At 48.9% G+C, this 19,069-nt stretch overlaps 1 protein-coding gene across 3 annotated transcripts in view; it reads right to left on the bottom strand.

Moving 5' to 3' along the window:
- Positions 1-4,386: 4,386 nt before the first annotated feature.
- Positions 4,387-19,069, bottom strand: part of DAAM1 (dishevelled associated activator of morphogenesis 1) — a 99,066-nt gene continuing 84,383 nt past the window's right edge. For all 3 annotated transcript variants that reach the window (XM_055814999.1, XM_055815009.1, XM_005229419.3), the window contains 9 exons: positions 17,502-17,586; positions 16,615-16,721; positions 14,781-14,869; positions 14,386-14,554; positions 13,510-13,617; positions 11,329-11,389; positions 10,521-10,652; positions 7,638-7,808; positions 4,387-7,193 (listed from right to left, as the gene is read on the bottom strand). In XM_055814999.1, coding sequence (XP_055670974.1) covers positions 6,984-7,193; positions 7,638-7,808; positions 10,521-10,652; positions 11,329-11,389; positions 13,510-13,617; positions 14,386-14,554; positions 14,781-14,869; positions 16,615-16,721; positions 17,502-17,586 — 1,132 coding nt within the window. In that variant the 3' untranslated portion in view covers positions 4,387-6,983. The remainder of the gene's footprint in view (positions 7,194-7,637; positions 7,809-10,520; positions 10,653-11,328; positions 11,390-13,509; positions 13,618-14,385; positions 14,555-14,780; positions 14,870-16,614; positions 16,722-17,501; positions 17,587-19,069) is intronic.

Raw genomic sequence — 19,069 nt, 5'->3', positions numbered from 1 at the left:
CATGTGAGTGCTGGGCTGGTTCCTAGGTGCGGCTGGCAGCTAGCACCAGGCCAGCCCACCCCCGACCATGGCAGAGGGCAGCTGGAGAGATGCTGGTACTGCAGCTGGTGAGGAACAAAACTCCCTGGATGGGTCCTACAAATTAACCCCCCCTCAGGATCATATGTATGGACAAAACCAGCAAGATAAATCTCTCTTAAATCTCTCACCCAGCAATTCCCTCACAGCCACATAAATGTAATTTGCTTACCTGACCTAGCAACATACTCTGAACTAATCTCAACATCAGGGAAAAAAATGCTCTGAGTAACCAGGTCACTTATTTCTCCAGTGAAATCTAATGTGCCGTGGCATTTGTGTGCCTCCCTGACCCGTGCCTGTGGCTTCTGTGCTCAGTCTGGTGCATTTTACAGAACATTTGGTAATATGTTATCCCTGGGGTCATGTCAGGTTTTGAATACAGCATCTGAATTGTGGATTCTTTCCAGAAAATATAACTCAAATGGTGATTACTGCCTGCTCTTAAGTTGGAAAGATTTGCTGTAGAAACTAGCTCTTGCCTGAGTGCTTCATGCTCTGATTTCACAGTAAAAGGGGTCTCAGACAGAGATCGGGAGCACAAGGCTGGGGCTTCCTCACCTTTCCATGAGCCCAGAGGATGCTCTGCACAGAGCTTGGCAGAGTAAAGCTGTGTGAGTGTACACAAGTATAAATTTAAGCAGATGGAAAAGCTCCTGGTACCCTGCAGTGCTGAAAGCCCAGCTAAAGTCACAGGCACCGTCCCAGCCTGGCTTTGCTTGCAGCAGCAGGGATGGGTTAGGCAGCAGGAACATAACTATGTTTGGCTGTCCCATGTGCTCCAGACTTGCTGTCATGGTGGCCAGGATAATCCTTGTTTAGGGCAGCCCTGCTTGCCTTTGCCCAAATACACAGCACGTGTCCTACCCCCCCGCAGAGCCACGGCTGAACTGAGAGCACGGGCACATGAGCAAATGCTGGAATAGGGACTGGTAAGGAAAATAATGGAAAAATGACAATTCAATGACTTACCTTCACAGACTTGCCCTGGGAACGGGGAAACTCCACCTTAATGTTAAGTTCAAGCAACATGACAACAGAGAAAGCTGTGTTTTTTTAGCAAGGGGGTCTGCATGAAACAGGTTTCCAACACAGGCCCTAGCACCCGGACAAATCCTGGTGGGCACTGTAGCAGAGTGGGGCACTGATTTCAAAAACCATGTAAATAAGTTCTGATGACCCATGAAAGTATTTTGAGTTGGTTTATCTTACACATACATGCATTTGTGATGCCTGCATGCACATACACACAGTGCACCAACCTGAAGCTCAGGCAGTGCCAAAAGTTGCAGCGAAACCACATGTTGTGATTTGACTTGAATTATGATGGATAGAATTAAAATTATCCCTCCTCAGCTACGTTGGGGGAAGTTAAATATAAAATTTAGCATTTTGACTGTTCCACAGGTGGAGAACCCTGAGCTTTTCAGACCACAGTAGAGACCTGGCAATGGAAAGCAAGAGGCAGGATTGATTTTATACTCAAGGCAGCTCTAAAACCATGAAATCCGGAAAGTGCCAGCAGATGGTGGTGCTGCCTTTCCTGAGGCTCTGCTGGAGCCCTGCAGCAAAAGCTTCCCAGCTTTCTCCCTGGCTTAACGCACACATATTCATCAAGCCCGGTTTAAGGCTAAAAATAATATAAAATGTTCAGAGGTTTCAGGTCAGACCACCTCTGATTAAAACGCAGCACTCTTCACATGCATATGTTGCAGGACCCTGAGCAATGCCAGGAAGTGAGCTCATCAGAGAGATGTCTGCAGAATTTGCTGCAGGAGAGGGGATGGGGATAGGGACGGGGATGGTGCTGGCTCATAGCTTCCCTCCTGCACTGCACCCATCAGCCTTCGTGTCAGCTTGGCCTCACCTGTTTCCCCCCAGAAGCACAGCTGGAAGGGCATATTCACCCCACAGCACAGGCTGGTACGGAAATATCCAGGTGCTTTTATGAGATTTTATTGCTACGCTTGTGTCTGCATTGAGGGATGAGCACGTTCCTGGGATGCTCCAGCAGTGCCAGCCCTGCAGAAGGGCCACAGATCTGGTGATTGGGCTGTATGAGATCGTGCCATTGGCAAAGTGCAGTTTTGCCCCAGAACATACGGTTGAGCTGTGACATAGGCACTGGCATTGGGCACAGAGTCAGGTCCAGCTGCCACACGGGTGGGAACAGGACTGGCAACGTCCCTGCTTTGCTTACCATTTCCTGAGGGCCTCCAGGAGGCACATCAAAGCCTGACAGATCCATTGGTTCCATTGTACCCTCCCTTGGGAGTAAATAAATATTTTTGAATGTGAAGTCCAGCAAGCTCCTGCCAGTGGCACCAAAGCAGCAGTGCTGCCAGCAGGGCTGGGAGCCCGATGTCTCCCTGTCAAGCTGCGTCTGCCCTACGTGCTGAGGTGAGTTTTGCATGCAATGCTGTGTCTGCATCAGGTCATCGCCCCGACCTCTTGACTCATCTTTTCCAAGCCGGGGCACGCTGCCAAGGGTAACAGGTTGAGTGCAGGAGATGACACCTGACACTGCTTGCTCTGACGGGACTCAGTCGCCCCAGCCTTCGGCAACAGGGAAAGCCGCCGAGCTGGAGCAGGGCACAGCCCAGGCTGGTTCAGCAGGTTTGATGCCACCAACCTGGGTGGCTCCATGGGGCAATTCCTCCAGAGTGCCATGCCCGGCAGGTCCCCTGGCACCGGCAGGTCTGAGCAGGTTTGGTCCATCCAGTGCACCCTCCTCATGGCTTTAACTGGAAGGAGAATCCAGGATTTGGGGCACAGAAGCCCTTTTTCAGGTGAAAACCCAGCCAGCTAGGCCATTGGTAGACATGAGCTCCTGGTGAAATGGGCTCGCACAGTGCAGCCATGCCAGTCCAGCACAGTGCCCCCTCCAGTACCCTTGCCTCTGGGATGACGAATGTTGCATCTCAAATTTATGTACTCAAGCCATGGATGCTACTATTTGAGCCCTGAAGAAGTGTTTGCAGGCTAGGAAGCTTGCACATTACTAGGCTTTTTAACCTCTCAGATATCTTGGTTAAATAAAAAGCTATGCCCTGTCCTTGCTCACATCTCCCACTGCCACCCCATCCCCATCCTGGGGTCTGTCCTTGTGTCACACACTGGTGCGGCTCAGGAAACCTGCGATCTGCCATTAACCAGAATTTCAGGGCCTCATTGGGTTGCAGGGTTTGGCCAGCTTGTTCCTATCTGTTTATGGATGCACCCCAGAGCACCCCTGTGCTGGGGACACAGGGATTTACGAAGGGAAGAGCAGCCGAAGCCATTCCCCTTCTGCTTGGGTCCTTTCACTACACAGCCTGGGGCTGCTTTTGCATGGCATTACCAGCCCACTGGCTCGCCAAAAGCTGTGATGGTAGCCATGCTCTTCTCCACTGCCCTGTGCTCTCTGCTAGCCCAGATCTGACCAATGCTGGATCATAAATACGCTCTGTAGTAGGAAACACTGGCCATGGGCTATAAATAGGAGAAATCTGCCCTGTCTGTCAGCCCCGACACCGGGTGGTATTGCATCAAAGGAAGTCCTGAGCCCAGGGATGTGTTAGATGTCTTATCTGGGCTGGCTCGGTGCCGTCTTACTGGTTATACCGGGGAAAGCCCTGAAAGAAGGGGGAAGCATATGGGTCTGAGCACAATGTACATGCTCCCATTACTACAGACAGGTGGGTCTGAGGGTGCTGAGTGCTGCAAAGATCACTCATGAAAAGAGCACTGGAAAAAGAAGAAAATAACAGAGACCCCAGATGGGAAGGTGTGTGGGAAGGGTAATCGTGAGCATGAAAACGCCAAGAAGGGTTTGGGCTACTGCCAAGAAAACATCTCTGGTGCTTCTAAATATATTGGCTTGCTAGAGGCACGCTAGCCAGCCCAGACAGCACCAGCTCAGCTCCATCAGCTGGAGAAAGAGAGATGATCCCACCCAGTGATGCAAAACTGGTGGCTGCCTCAACGCAGGCTACTAGAAAAGCCGATCACCAAGGTGGGAACAGGCAGTAGCAACAACACAGCGGGGAGAAATGGAGTCACTAACTGGGAGGTGTTTCAGAGCCCACAGGTGGGTGACCACGAGTATGCTGCCAGCCAGGAGCATGGAAATCCCCCCGACTGCATACAACCTAGCACGCGGGAATGCAGTGAAGTGGGGTTATCAGCCACCCCTAGCAATGACTGCAACTACACCCCCCAAAAAAGCAACCCATGGAGGGCCTTTTCTTCAGCACCTGTCTCAATCCCCAAATGTCCCTTTTTTTTTGTCACCAAAAAATAACTCACGGCTATGCCATGTACACTCACCGAAATCATTTTTCTTTATTGCATATTGCCGTCTTAGAAAATGTACAGTCTCGTAACATTACACAGCATTTCCCACTAGCTAAGACTACTAACATCCTTGCACCTAACAGACTACCTTGGTCACTACAAAGCTAATAAGGTCCAAGACATATACTTCAGTTTACAAATTATTATGGATTTTTTTTTCCTTTTTGGCATTATTAAAAAAAAAAATCATCTTTAAAATACACACCCAAGAGAAAAGAGTGGCTACTTACACCAGCACCAATCTAAAAGTAGTTTTTGACAATGGCACATGGAATTACCTGCACACAGCTTTTGTATTTATTTATAGAGATATAATATTTTTTTCTTTTTTCTTTTTTTCTTAAAGAAAACAAAGAAATGGCAAACTCAGCCTGACAACAAGGCTGCTGTAAAACAATTTGAAAAAAAACCAAACCAAAACAAAACAGGTTTGGAAGGGCAAGAGGAAATCTGTCAGGAAAGGTCCTGTTGTGGCACTGGGGTCGTGGAGGCAGGAGCCAGGGGTGGGTGCTGGTGGCCAAGCCCTGCACCCAGGGACCCCGGGAGGCGATTGCCCTTTCCAACTCCCACCGCCTTTCAAATTAAACACATGTGACCAACCATTCCTTAAACCATCAGAGGCCAGACTTCTTTTTTTAACCTTTTTTTTCTTTTATTTAATATTTTAAATTCCCCCCAAAGTCCATTCCCTCAATTGTATCAGCCCCATTTTTTTCAGCCATAAATAAAAAATATAAATAGAGGCACTTTAGTTAAGGAATAGTATTATCATTACCTTTTGTCTTTATTTCCCCCTCCTTCTTAAAGCAAAGTGCTTAACTCCACCTTTGAACATAATCTGCAGGTTTTGCAGCTGCTTGGATACGAGGTGCTGGACTTTTTGCGCTTACCTGCTTTATTTATTACTGCTTTAAATGCTACTCAGAATTTTTTTTTCTTTTTTCTTTTTTTTTTTTTTTAATCTACAGTGCGTCAAAAGTTGCAATGAAGAAATGAATAAAATGGTAAAACCACAGTTCTTGACAACTCTGGTTAGAGAGAGATTTCACAGCTTTCACTCAGCACGCAGACCCCATGGCCTTCAGGTGCTTAGAACCGTATTTTTTATACAAATTAGTTTAAACAGCACTTTTGCTATACAGTACATATAGTTAACTGACATCCCATACCCCACCAGTAATACCGATTATCTGACAAAAAAACCCCAACCAACCTTATTTCAAATAATGTTAATATCTAGTGCAACAGGGACAAACTCATCTCTCCACAGGAAAAAGAACAAACAAACAAAAAAAAAATAGGATCACAAAAGTATTGGTGGTATAAAAAGGTTTTGTTTTGTTTTCTTAAAAAACACACCACGAATAAATAAAAGTAAAAAGTAACAGTCCTCTATATATTCAGCATAATTTAAGAATAGAAATGTTAATATGTTAATGGTGGTTACTTTTTATTCTCCAATTCTTAATTTTCTAAACCTTTAAATTATTACTCCCTGAGAGCTTTGAATTATTTTTATTATTTTTTTCTTTTTTTTGGACTGACATTTGACAGGTAGTTCTGCTTACAAATTTGCAATGACAACAAACAGCAAACCAGTTGAAAAAGGACCTGGCTACGAGACGAGCGCTTCTTGGCATCGCTGCTTCTGTGTGTCTGATAAAGAAAAGAGAAAAGAAGGTGGGTGAAAGCCAGTGGGTTTTGCACCAGCCTCCTTGTATATCAGAGACCTTTGGTCCTGACCCACCTTTACAGAGGATACAGTTTGTCCCATTGAACAGAAAGGAAGAATAAAAATTACAACGCAAAAGTTTATGCTCCTTGTCTCCTCCGAGAACCAACCTTTCCCACCATCTTGGGCCAGAAAACGTTGTGAAATTATCAATACATCTGTGTGGCGTTACAGCGACAAGCACTTTGGGGTAAACTTTTTCCTTTAGCAAGGAGGTGGTAAGAGGAAAAAGAGCATTTCCCAAGGATGACAGGAAGAGCATCGCTGGGAGCACCCATGGTGCCGAGCTCAGGAACCAGCACGAAAGCACAGATCTGTGAGTTTTTTGGAATAATCACAACAATGAGGAAAAAAAAAACAACCAACGGATTAAAGTTCAGTCAACTTGTGTTTTTTTTCTTTTCTTCTTCATACCGCTCGGCTTGTGTGCAAGGCATCCCCTGCAAATGGCCTGGGGGGGTCCGAGCAGGAGAGCGGCCGAGAGCGGCTTCCCATTGCCTTTGGGAACCATGGGGACCGCTGGCATCTCTGGGTTGGGTCCTCTCTTGCTCCGCAGACGCGGCATTGTGCTTGTGCATGGGAGAACTACTTTTCAGAGTGGGCTGAGGGGAGGAGGTGGCACAGGCACTCATCAAGGTGGGCTGCCCACGCACCTCCATCTGCCCCCCCAGCGTGACTATATACACAGTATATACATACACACACTCACCCGCGGGGAGAAAGAGTGCGCCACTGTTTCGCTTTGAATCACAAGGCAGTATAATGGGAATAAAAAACTCCCCATGCCACTTCAAAAAGACTAACCCGCGTTTTTTTGTTGCGTTTTGTTGTTTGCTTTTCAGAAGTTGAGCTTGGTGACAGGCCTCTCGCGGCCACTGTCAGCCAACTGGTTGGCAATGCGCTTGCGGTTGCGCTTCAGTTTGGAGAGGTCCTTGTCGAAGACTTCACCTGAGCGCAGGGCCGAGACGAGGTCGTCAAACTCGCCGCCTTCCTCCCCGCTCTCCTTCGCCTTCCTTGCCTTGCGCTCCCGCTCCCGCTGCTCCTTCAGCTGCATGCCATGGCAGGGGGGAAAGGAGACAAGTCACTCTCATGTAAGTGGTTGCGGGGTGTCCAACACATGCACGGTGACCCCCAAACTCATGAAACAAGAGTGGTTTCCCACGCCACTGCTTAGCACATGAGAGCTGGTTAGGGTTATTGATACAACCCATGGGCTGAGGTCCACAGCCCCACGGTTGCTGCTGGTGGGTCACACCACCCCACAGGCAGCACCAGCTTTGCTGCGTGTTTGAGTTCCAAGATCTCGCCAACCCAATGTTAGTATTTAATTAAGCAACCAACAGTGAAAAGCCAGGGGTTCTAGGAGCACAGCATCTCCTTGCCCAGTCTTCAGTGCTCCCCGTGCCACCATGCTCACCATGGGGACAGCACAGCAAGGTTGCCATCCCTGGGTGCTCTGGGGGTGCTGCTGGGCTTGCTGGTGCCCACTCACCTGTGCTTCCATGCGTGCTCGGCGCTCCTCCTCCTCCTTCCTCCTCCTCATGTTCTCATTTTCCTGCTTGGCCTCGGTCACGGCTTGAAGGAACTGGTCAAAGATGCCGAAGAACTCGTCAGGCTGAATTTTGTCTGTGTCTTCTCCGAAGTGCTTCACAGCTTTGGAAAACTGGGAGAGAGAAGACAGGGGTCTCTCAGTCTCAAGAGACACCCACCACACTGGTGAACCGCCCCCATGGGAAGCCTTTGACTTGACAGAGCGGAAAGAAACACTTCCAGCGGCCAGAGTGGACAGCAGGACTTTGCTTCATCAAGCCTTGACATAAACATGAAATAAATCATCTGATGTTTTACCTGCTGCCCTGTAAGAGCTGACCTGGATCACTCCCAAGCTCCCTCTCCCCTTCTTGCCTCAGGCTCTGCTGAGCCTCCCTCTGGCCCAGCTCGGCTTTATTAACTAAGCAGCAGTAAAAACAAGGAAGCAAAATATTGTGGGACTGAAGACCGAAGACATAAAACTAATAGTAAACACGGCAGGGGAAGGGAAACTCGCACTTTTAAGTTTTTCTTTGAAGTATTTTTGGGGTATTATTTATCATTGCCACATGCTCTGCTATTGAAACCAAATGTGTTGGTGAAACTTCTAAAAGACATTTCTGCCTGGGCTCAGGCACAGCCCTGGGTAGGGAAATAGGGAGTTTTCCGGCATTTCATGCTGTTTGCACACCATTAATGTAAGGGAGTTGAATGAGGCTGTAGCAAAGGTCAGGACAGGACATCCACGATCTGCCGATGTGTCTCGGTCCCTGAGGAGCCCATGAGTCGTTCTTGGGACTGACATCCTTTGTTCTCACTTCCAGTTTGAAGGGGACTCTTTGTGCACAGAAAGTTTGTTAAAATTGTGATGGCATGTTCTGGAGATAAGCATGCTTAAAAGAAAAGAAAAACAAAATCAAAGCACAAACAGATTTATTAGTTGCTTTGATTTTGCTGGGTAGACCGAGAGGAACATTTTTAAAGCTTGCCTGTACGATTTAGTTTTATTTGCAGGGCTGCCCCAGGCTTTTCAAAAGACATTTAGGGCATTTTTATTTCTTTGTTTACTTAAGAGACTTAGTACTTCAAGATGCAGGAAGGAATCTGAGAGGTGCCACTATGTAAGTCAAAATAATTGAGGTTATTCTTGTTGATTTTCATCAAGATATTACATTTTCTGCCATGTTGCAGAAGATTCTGGCGGGTGGGGGTGGGGAAGGCTGAAAACATTATCCCCACAGGATATAAACTTTATAAAAGAACGATGTTTCTGCTTTCCTAAGAGAAAGCAGTAACACAATGTGAATCTGGGCATGTGTTTAAAATGTGAAGAGCTGGTGCACTTTGCACAGCCCAGCCTATCCGATAACCACGGGAACAGCAGCACATTGCTTCAGAGTGGGCTTTGATGGGCACTGGGGAGCATGACCAGGCCTTCTCCTCCAGATCCAGCCAAGTCAGCAGAACACTATACAGTTTGCAGAGCTTTTGTCACCATGTCCACAGTTCTAACTCACTGCAGGGAAGATCTGCCTGGTTATCATCAACAGTTCAAAAGGGTGGCCTGGGTTAGCCATGGCTTCAACAAGGCAACAGTCAATCATAATGCCCAAGCATGGGTGGATGGTCTGAAGGACAATGCCAACAGCACAACCAGGGACAAGGTGGTGGTGATGCTGGGTAACTTCTGTCTTTGGAGAGGCAGCTCATGCAGTGGGACAAGGATGGGATCTCTAAAGCAGCCTGTGACGGATTATCTCCCTGCCACTTCAATCAAGATGAAGGCCAGGCCAGGGAGGAGATACTGAAGGACTGTTCTTGGAGGAAACGGGAATCAGCTGTGGGCCACTTTGCTGAAAGAGGGGAAGCAAAAGATGCTTGGGGATCACAGACACCAGCCAACATCCATCCCTTTGCTGTGATTGAAACCAGCATGGTAGGGAGAAAAGGAGAACATGGCAACAGGTCCTTGCACATGGCTGCAAAGCACTCAGCAGGGCATTATTCTGGGGAAGGTGAACCTTTTAAGTAGCTTCTCTAACCAGGTCTGAAGTTGGCCTCAATTCATGTCACTGAGCTCCTCTCCCTTTTCTCTGGAGAGCAGAGCTGGGCAGGTGTCAGACCAAAGTTATGCACTGGATGTCATTTCACCCTATAGAAGTGGAGTCACTTGGGCAGCCTGGGTTGTCTCTGATATCCACCTCTGGGTGACCTCATGTCCAGCCTGAAGACCTGGTTGCATTTTTTCCTCGTCTTCCATCAACAACCAACAGAACAGCCTGCTTTCTTGCCACCTTCAGCCTTCATTAGCCAAGATGCCCCAGCTGTCACACTCCTAACTCTAAAGCCACCAAAACTAGGATAGTTCCATTTTACAACACGAGAAGCAAAGCAAGCCCTCTAAGCTTGAGTGAAAGCTCCTCACCAAAACCCAGATCCTCACAAAAAACCTATCATCTCCTTCCCTGATGGACACAACTCTCCCATGGGTAGCCCTTGCCTTGCACTTAGATAGGTATCTCATGGCTTTCTACAGCACATCTTGCACCCCAGAAGCAATCTGCTGGCCTGACCTGCCATCCCCTGGCATGTTGGGTTGTGGAGCAGGAAGAAGGCCCTGGGGACAGACAGGGATGTACCCACCCACCTACTCCAAACAAACCAACAAAGCCCAGCACCTTTGTCATGTTAGGGTCTCAGCAGGACATTCACATGATCTTATGGGGGAGGTATCTGAGATGTTAATGCACAGCATGTGCTCTGGAAAGGCCAGGACCATCCTCCCCTGTTGGCTGGAGGACAGGCTGAAACGCTACCCAGATCTCAAGGACACTGGTGACCTTACCAGCTCTTTTGCTTCCATCAGAAGATCTTCGACATCCGAGAAGCTGAAGCTTGCTAATGTGATGAACTGGCTGACGACAGACACAAACTTGTCACCTGTTTGCTGAACCTGAGACTTCTGGAAGTCCAGCTCCTTTGGGGAAAAAAAAGGTAAATCTGGTCAGGCCCTGGCTGATGAGGAACACAAATAACCATCAGCCTCTGGTGGGACACAAATACCATCAGCCTCTGGTAGTGCTGCTGGGCGTGTGCCTGCATCAGTGTCACGGGTACTGCCTGTACCACCACCACTGCTCCCTCCTGCCATGCATGAGGCCACGGATTACTCCGTTTTATAGCATCGTGCCTGCAGTACGCTTTTAAGGCCTAATTCTGCAGGTGAGATCATGGAAGCAGCATAATTTAGCAAGACGGTGAGTCCTTCAGGATACTTCCACCATTCATCATCACTCCAGCCGGGCTGCCGAAGCGCTCCCTGGCCTCAGCCCCAGCTCTCTGCAGTTTTACAGCCAAAGGGAGACCCCTCTGCACATCACAGGTCCTCTGTGGCATCATCGCTAGACTTCCTCAGCCTCCCTTGGTGAATTAGATATAAACCATGCACGTGCCTAAACACACACAGTAACTTTGGTGCCAGAACAGCCCTAAGAGGACAGGCGCACGTGCAGGGCAGGAAGGAAAGACAAACAGATTTCCAGGATGTGAGATAAAAGCAGCTTCGCTGGGAGCTCCCTTGCCTGCCTCCCTGAGGAGGGATGCCACGGTGCTCAGAGCCAGGCTGGGCTATATTTGATTTCAATAATACTTACAGTCTCCACTGCTCTCAGGCCGCTTCTCAGAGTGTTTATTTCTTTCTCCAGCTCAGTCATGCTGTTGGAAATGGCAGGATGTTAATTTTCAGCCTTCCCCAGCAAATTCTACAGCTCTCCAACCAACTCGACCATGTTTTTCCACTGAAAAGACCCCGGCGCTGCACACATGGCTTCCTGTTTGCAGAGCAGCATGTCTCAAGCAGCAAATCGGGCTGACAGCCTCTAAGCTAGGACAGCTGCCCATCTCAAAGTGGCTGCAATTGCTTGTTTTAAAGCAAAATGCTTTTCTGTGTTTTTAATCAAAGGGACTGGGCAGGCTTAGCAAGCTCAGCAGCCTCCAGGCCTCTTCAAGCAAAAGGAGAGCTCAGGAGAGAGCTTTGCTGGGCAGAGATTTCTCTTCCCCTCTCCAGGGCCATCAGAAAATCTGCTGCTTGTCCCAGCGCACAGCAGAGAGTTTTTCAGGGTACCATGGTTAGGTGAATGCCATGCAAAGCACCCTTCCTAGCAGTAAGACTTTCATAAAGGGAGACAACCCAAATATAGAGAAATAAAAATAAATCATCACATCTGGCACTGACTTTGTTTACACAAGGCTCAAGCCCCCGATGAGCTTCGAGTTCAAGTGCTTACGGGTTTCTACCACTACATCTAAGGGGAAGCTTTCTCACAAAGACTCGATGACCACAGGCTTGACACCTTTCCAGGGGTGTCTGTCCTAGGGCTGGGGTCCCTGGAAATGCTGATGTTGGGTCATGGGGCAAGTGTTCCTGGCAGGTTTAGTCTGGGAAAAAGCAGTTTTGGGAGCCCTGTGCTCCAGCAGTTCATTACTAGCAGTGGGATTGACAGAGGCGGCAAGTTTGCTTCACAGCTGCAGGGCTGGGGGGAATTTAGGGTTTTCCAGAGCTTTAGAAACTTTTTGGTTTCACTCTAGATTGGACCAAGCCCAAATATTACATATGGTATCCAGTTTAGAGCAAAATGATAAAGTTTCGGAGGGGGGGACACGTCTCTGCAGACTCTTTCTTTCCCATACGTGTAGCTGTACATACGTGTAGCTGCAGATGCAAGAGCATGAGCAAGCTGGAGCCTGCGCCGGTGAGGAGCATGCCCTGCTCCACCATGTTCTCAGCTGATGCCTATCAGCGCAGCTGCCACACACTTCTCACACGCCAAGATTTGTCCTGTCACTTTGTTTAATCCCTATGGCTGACAATTATTTTACACTTTAGACACCAGGATGCTTGCTTTGCACATTATGGATCTTCTGCGGGGAAGGCACTATTGCTACAAGAGCACTTTGAAACTTGAAAGACCCTCGAGCTGCCATAAGCTCCGTGCGTATTTGCCATCCTGTCTGAAGAGGTGCAGTTTCAGGCCCTTTTCGTGTCCACGGCTCGGAGGAACGGGTGCTGACTGCAGAAACGTGTGATCTTTGCTGCTCAGGTCCTTGAAGCAGCAAAGCCCATAAGCTCCCACTGAACTTTAAAACCGAAACAGAGTCTCATTGATTTCAGAGGGACTTCAGCACATACTTGAGGGCTTTGCAGTGCAACAGCAGATTCCTCCTGCACTTAAAAGTTCAGCGTGTGTTTAAAGGCTTTGCCGAACTGGTGGCCTCCGCCAGCAAAGAGACAGTGGCAGCCTGCTCCGAACCAGTCAGTGGGCAGGGATTAAAAGCTCATTGCAAACATCAGAAGCTCCATGTTGGTGGTGAAACGAGTGCCAGGCAGGACCTGGAGGCAGGTGAGCCCCTTGCACTATCACTGCCTGGTCCTGCCCGCAAAGCCTCCCTGCCACACGCAGATAAACAGCTGCCCTTTATCTGCAGCCACACCACAACCGCTTCCTCCCGGATTACTTAACATACCATTAGAAATTAATTAAATGCTTCTGCGGTGAGATAACAACAGGAAACGGCTGCTCCAAGCAGCTCTCCTCCCTCGTGGTGGGAGACTCGCAGGCCTTTGCTGCAAGGGCTGAGATTTAAAGCCACGAAGCGATGTTTGCTTCTGTATCCTGGGCTGCTCTCGGGCCAGCGTGGCCACAGCACTGGGCCCAGACCGGCAGCCAGGATCCAGCTGTGAGTGCGAGCAGGGGAGGGTGACATGGAAAGATAGGCTGAAGAGATGGGAAAGGAGCTCTCGGTACTCCCTAAGCGCCACTTAAATCCCTGCTTACTTGACTTTGGCTGCCTGCGGGATGTCTCGCAGCTCCTCGTGCAGGCGGAGCACTTTGGGATATTTCTTTTCAACGATAGTGATGAGATAGTGCAGAAGGGTGATGTTCCTAGGAGAGAGGAATGATGAGGTTGGCATGGTGGCCCCATGGGGACCTGAGAGCTCAGTTAAAAATCCTGGTTATACCCTAACCCTCGTAATGAATGATTTTGGGATTTCTGCAAGGATGCTACTTGCTGCCTGCCTGGGGACATGGGATGGGTCTGTCCCCCACACACACAGCCACAGCACAGAGCAGTCTGGTCCCTGCAAGCAAGGACCCTCCACCACAGGGACCCAGGGAAGGTGACTTGAACATCACTGTTTCTGTTCTCCATTGTCTTTACTGATGGATGAGACCCGGCAGGTTTGAGACCTGACCCAGCTCCTCTCTGTGCATGGAGCTTGGTGGGGAAAAGCAAACCAGGCAATGGCTGCAGCAGCTTGAGGGGGCTGCAGAGGGGGTTCCCACGGAGAGGAGCCCCTGGGACCTCTCCTCTGGTCACTGTGCCACAGCATGATGGCTCTTGACTTCTCAAAGTAGGGAGAAAAGGATCTGGAGGATGATCCTCCTAATCAGCCTTGGCTGCTGTTTAGTCAGCCCAGGAAGGAAAGCCTCCATCAATCCCCATGCTGATCTGCAGCTCAGCTTCCCTTGAAATCTGTCCTGCTCAAAAAATGGGTGCTTGCATCATCGGATGCTCCAGATGGGGCAGCAGGAAGGAGGGGACCACTCCCACCTACCCACATCCCAGAGGCAACACTAATGGCCCCTCTGTTCCCTCAACATCCCTGGGGCCTGTGGATACTGCTGAGGACGAGGGCAGGGGCTGCTCACTTGTCAATGCTGGACTTGGTGTCCGCGATCTTGTTGAGGCTGGAGATCTTAAACCCGAAAGCGTTGCCCCTCTGGCCCTTGTTCATGTAGTTCCCGAACGCCAGGACCACCTCCAGCAGCTGCTGGAGGCTGCTGCTCTGCAGCACTGCCTTGGAGCCAGCACGGATGGCTGAAAGCAGAAAGGTGTGGGACATTACCCCTTGCCACCACAGCACACTGCTCCCCTTGCAGCAACCTCTTCAGTACCCCCATGCGCAAAGACCAACAACCAACTCCCTCCCCCTGCGTCACTGCAGCCTCCATGCGGACCAGCCTTGCCCAGGCATGGAGAGATGCTCTTCCTACGAGTGCTCCCTGTGCCCGCACAGAGCACCTTGGCAGGTCCCATCACTTGCCTTCCACCTTGGGTTTGACTTCTGCAACTCTCTCTGCAAACTTCTTCTTGAAGTAAAGGGACTGCAGCCTTTGCTGATAATGGTTTATCCTGGAAAAAAAAGAAAACAACAGAGGTGTGGGCTGAGCTTTGCTTGCTCCGGGCAGAGTGCAGTTGCTCTGCTGCTCACAGCTGCGCTCACAAGGCATACTTAAGCCACGGTGATTAAAAAATAATGACCCCATTTCTCCCCGAAACTATGCTGGGATGGGAAAAAATGACAACTGAAGCTACAGCTGTCCTGGGGTGGATCCACGTGGGCTCTTAAGAACATGCTTAAGCCTATCCTTAACTCAGCAGGTTCAACAAGTGCATTTTTACAACCTATTGCTATGAACAAACAGTTCTTTTACAACCACTCCTTAGCAAAGATGCTGATGAGGTCTGGGGTCCCAATGGTTTTGTGATGAACTGCAGCTGGATACAGGCACGTCAACCACCAGCACTAATGAAACTGGGGCTTCAGATCCTCAACACAATAGCCTGGGCTGGAAAGCCACCGACACAGCCCAATCCAGCCCTTTTCCAGGCAAGTCAGGGATGGCTCTGCTCATGTCAGTTGTATTTAGGCTAAACAAGATCTCACTTGTACCCAAATGGCAGTCTGATTTGAGTCATTTGGACCAAGGACCCACGGGAGATGCGCTCACAGACAAGGCCATGGGTTGTGCTGTTGTTGTGCTAATCAGAGGTGACACAGACATCACACTCAGTTACAGACCACAGGGCAAATTAAAAAGCTGTGCTGGAAATCAAGGAGAATATTTGCATTGGCACATTGTGCTTTTGAAAAGATGAAGGCATGGGAGCAGCACTTGGGCAAGAGACTGTGAAGAGGAAAGGTGACCTGTGATAGGAAAGCTAATTCTGAGCATCTTCCAGCCCTGAGGCCTCAGGTCTGAACTTTGCAGTTCCGTCCTGCCTGTTTTTGACACTCAGCAAGTACACGGTGCATCACCCCAGTGTTCATTGGCACATTTCTCTGGGAGGACAGGAGCGTTTCTATTTTTGATCTCCCAGTACAGTCTCAGATTGTAAAACTCACTGACTTTGCAAACAAGTGACTTGCTTGAAGTTCAGCTAAGAAATTCAAAGAGCTCAATACTCAGTTGGACTTCAATAAAGAGCTCAAGGTTTTAAACCAGTACCTCTAGAGGATGTGCATGCAAAAGACAAGGTTGTTCCACCCTGAATTCTAAGTCTTAAATGATTGCTACCAAAAGCAGGAAGAAATGGCATTTCCTTTCTGTCTCATATATTCTCAGGAGCCCCAGGGACGAGCCATGCCTGAGGTGAGGAGTGAGATTCATCTACACAGCAGGGCAAAATTTACATACGTCAGTCTTGAGTATTCGTTAGGATACGTTCATGTGAAGGGGAAAGGAGCATCGTGTTATCATTCAAACAGTGCCTCCCACCTGGGCCATGATGCAGATGACGCAGTCTTCTGCACAGTTGTGCCAGACTGAGCTTTTCTCCCCTGAATGAGGGGAAATGTGTCGAGACATGACCCGGGAAACCAACAGCTCTCTAGAGGATCCATCTCCCCATCCCTCCCTGCTGCTCTGTCAAGCTGCTTCTTGTCTGGAATGCACAACCCTGATTTTAGAAGCATAGTGTCACAAGCGATCCAGAGTGGGAGCACCTTGCTTGGCCTCCAGTCTGTTTGGCCCACTCATTTTTCTGATGTGAAAAACAGTAAGCAGGGCTTATTTCCCAACCAGGCTCCACAAAACAGCCACCTCACAACCAGCCTGTGCAGCCACTGGTCCAAACAGGTCTCCTGGGCCACCAACCTGCTCATTTCAAAGAGGAACCGGTCAGCCTTGGCCATGCGATCCAGCTCGTGCTTATGCTCTTCCAGTAGGTCAATGTCACCCTTTTCAGGAACAAACTTCAGGAGCTAAAAAAAGGAAAGCACACTGGTGGACATGAGGTCCATGTACAGTTTTTCAGAAGTAAAACAGTGATTTATTTGTTTGTATCTACCACCTTTTCAGCATGTACAGACAGTGACCCCAAGGCACCTGTGAAATAAGTGTTATTGCTGTCCCTGTGACCTTCCTCCCATTACACATTAGTGTCTCTTGCTTCTGCCCTGCCATCACTCTGGTTTTATGACACACGTACTGTGTCTGCTCCAAGGATGTTTTGACATCACCTCTGCCAGAGGAGATGTCAGGGCCTCTTGCTGCAACTCTACCTATTTGCAGATGGAAACTTTGTGTACTGAATCCTCCCACATCCCTGCTGAAGGTGTAATCACCAGCTCAGCTTTAAGGACAGGTGAATAAAATGCTTTCAAAAGGATTTAGATGAATTGAAAACTGGGATTGCCTTTTAAAGGATTGTACAAATGCTGAACAAATTTCAAAAATAACCCCCCACTGAGCATGAACTTCAAGCCACAGCCACAAAATAGGCAACTGGCTCGGCCTCGGGGTCCCAGGGCAGACCTAGGCACAGGCATGGCAAGTGGAGGCCATGCTGCTCCCAGCACCGATGCTACAACCGAGCTGCTTTCCTGCTGCTCCAGCCCACTGGGGTGGTTTTTCAACATGTGGTTGGTAAATAATCTGGGGCCCTGACACACTTCTTAAAGCCATGGTTTGGTCCCGAGCACCTTGCACAGCATGGCCTCAACATAAGGAAACCATGGAGGAGCATGAGACACATTGCCCACCTGCTCCAGCATGTCTTTTGGGAGGTCCTCCTGCTCGTCCATTGTCAAAATTGCTCGTTTGATCTCCTCATTCGAGAGCTTCAGCCTGGGAGGTGGAGGGGAAGGAGAATTATCCTCAGCCCAGCAACCGGGCAAGGTTCAGGAGCATTTCCATATGCACCCATGCAACAAGCTTAACCCCCAGCCAGCAGCAGCAGCACAAATTACACTATACAGTGTTATGAAGAAGAACGTAAGAGAAATGCAGTAGGACCGTGCTCTGCCAAGGCACAGCACAAAGCAGCCCTGGCCCTGCTGTGAACAGGAGGGCCAATCCCCTCTCCCTGCACTGCAGCTGTTGCCCCCTATTTTATAGTATTTTATGTAAGTATTGTACATAGTATCTCATACACCTATTAAAAATATATAACTTTTATCTGTAAATCTTGCCCATAGCAATGCTACTCCTGCAGTGCCAGCATCCCCAAAGGCCATGGAGCCAGCGGGGATCATGCCCCCTGTCTGCAGCACAGTCCAGCCCAGGCTCAGGACCACAGCTCAGCACTGCTCCTGAACCCATTGCCACAACCCCCAAGGAAAATCTGGCCAATTTCTGTTGCTCTTCTTGGATCTGAACGTTGCCTACCTCACTCTTTCCACCCACCATTATTTGGAGTGTCCCTCCAGGGAAAAAAAAGAGAAAGAAAACCAAAATTTGGGGAGTGGGTGCTCAGCATCCCAGGAAATACTTCAGCCCTTTTTTTTGGAGGGGTGTGGATTCAATGTTCTTCAAAGTGTAAAAGGCTGGAAACCAGCAACCCCCACCCCCCCACCACCCCGCCTTTTTCTTCTCCTACTTCACATAACATGAATTGAAGACATAGGCTCAAATTGGAGATTTCTAAAACCACAGACCACTGTATCATAGCAAGCAGCAGCAGGATGGTGTTCCCTGGAAGTGGCCCGTTCAACAGCAGCCTGCATCAAACTGAGGCAATAGACAGAAAGACGCCCTCAGCCTCTCCTGGGCTTGAGCAGCCATTAACAACAGTTTACTATGTCTGCAGTACCCCCGTGACTGCTCCCTGCAAGGACTTTGATTACAAACCCACACCTATTTTTGTTCATGTTTTCGCATTGCAGAAAATAATCTAAATGCAAAAGAAGGAAAGTCCAGAAACTCCTACAATTCCATTTGCCAACATCCTATCTCTTGCCCAGCTTGCAGTGATGGTTAAAGCCATTACAATAAATACAGTTGGGGGAAAAAAAAACTCCAACGAAATCCTCTGTACTTGCATGCAGGGAAAAGTCACACAGCTGAAAAGACCTGTTCATGGGCTTTGAGGAAACCCATAGCCCCAGTCCTGGTGATCAGGGCTGCCAAAGGATGCTGAAATACTGGATGCGGCTCGAAGGAATGAACTGAAACCAGAAACACACCCTACAGCGGCATGTGAGACCTTGGAAGTCAACCCGATCAGCAGATCAAAAAGAAGATTGGGAACAGAGTTGATCACTCTAATTAATTAAATAAGGAGGGTATTTGTCATCCTGGCATCTCTTCAGGGAGCAGGCTGAGACTGCGG

This window comes from Falco peregrinus, chromosome 1 (assembly GCF_023634155.1).
Source record: "Falco peregrinus isolate bFalPer1 chromosome 1, bFalPer1.pri, whole genome shotgun sequence".
Taxonomy (NCBI): Eukaryota; Metazoa; Chordata; class Aves; order Falconiformes; family Falconidae; genus Falco; species Falco peregrinus.
The sequence above is the reverse complement of the archived record's forward strand: the minus strand, read 5'-3'. Positions and strand labels throughout refer to the sequence as shown.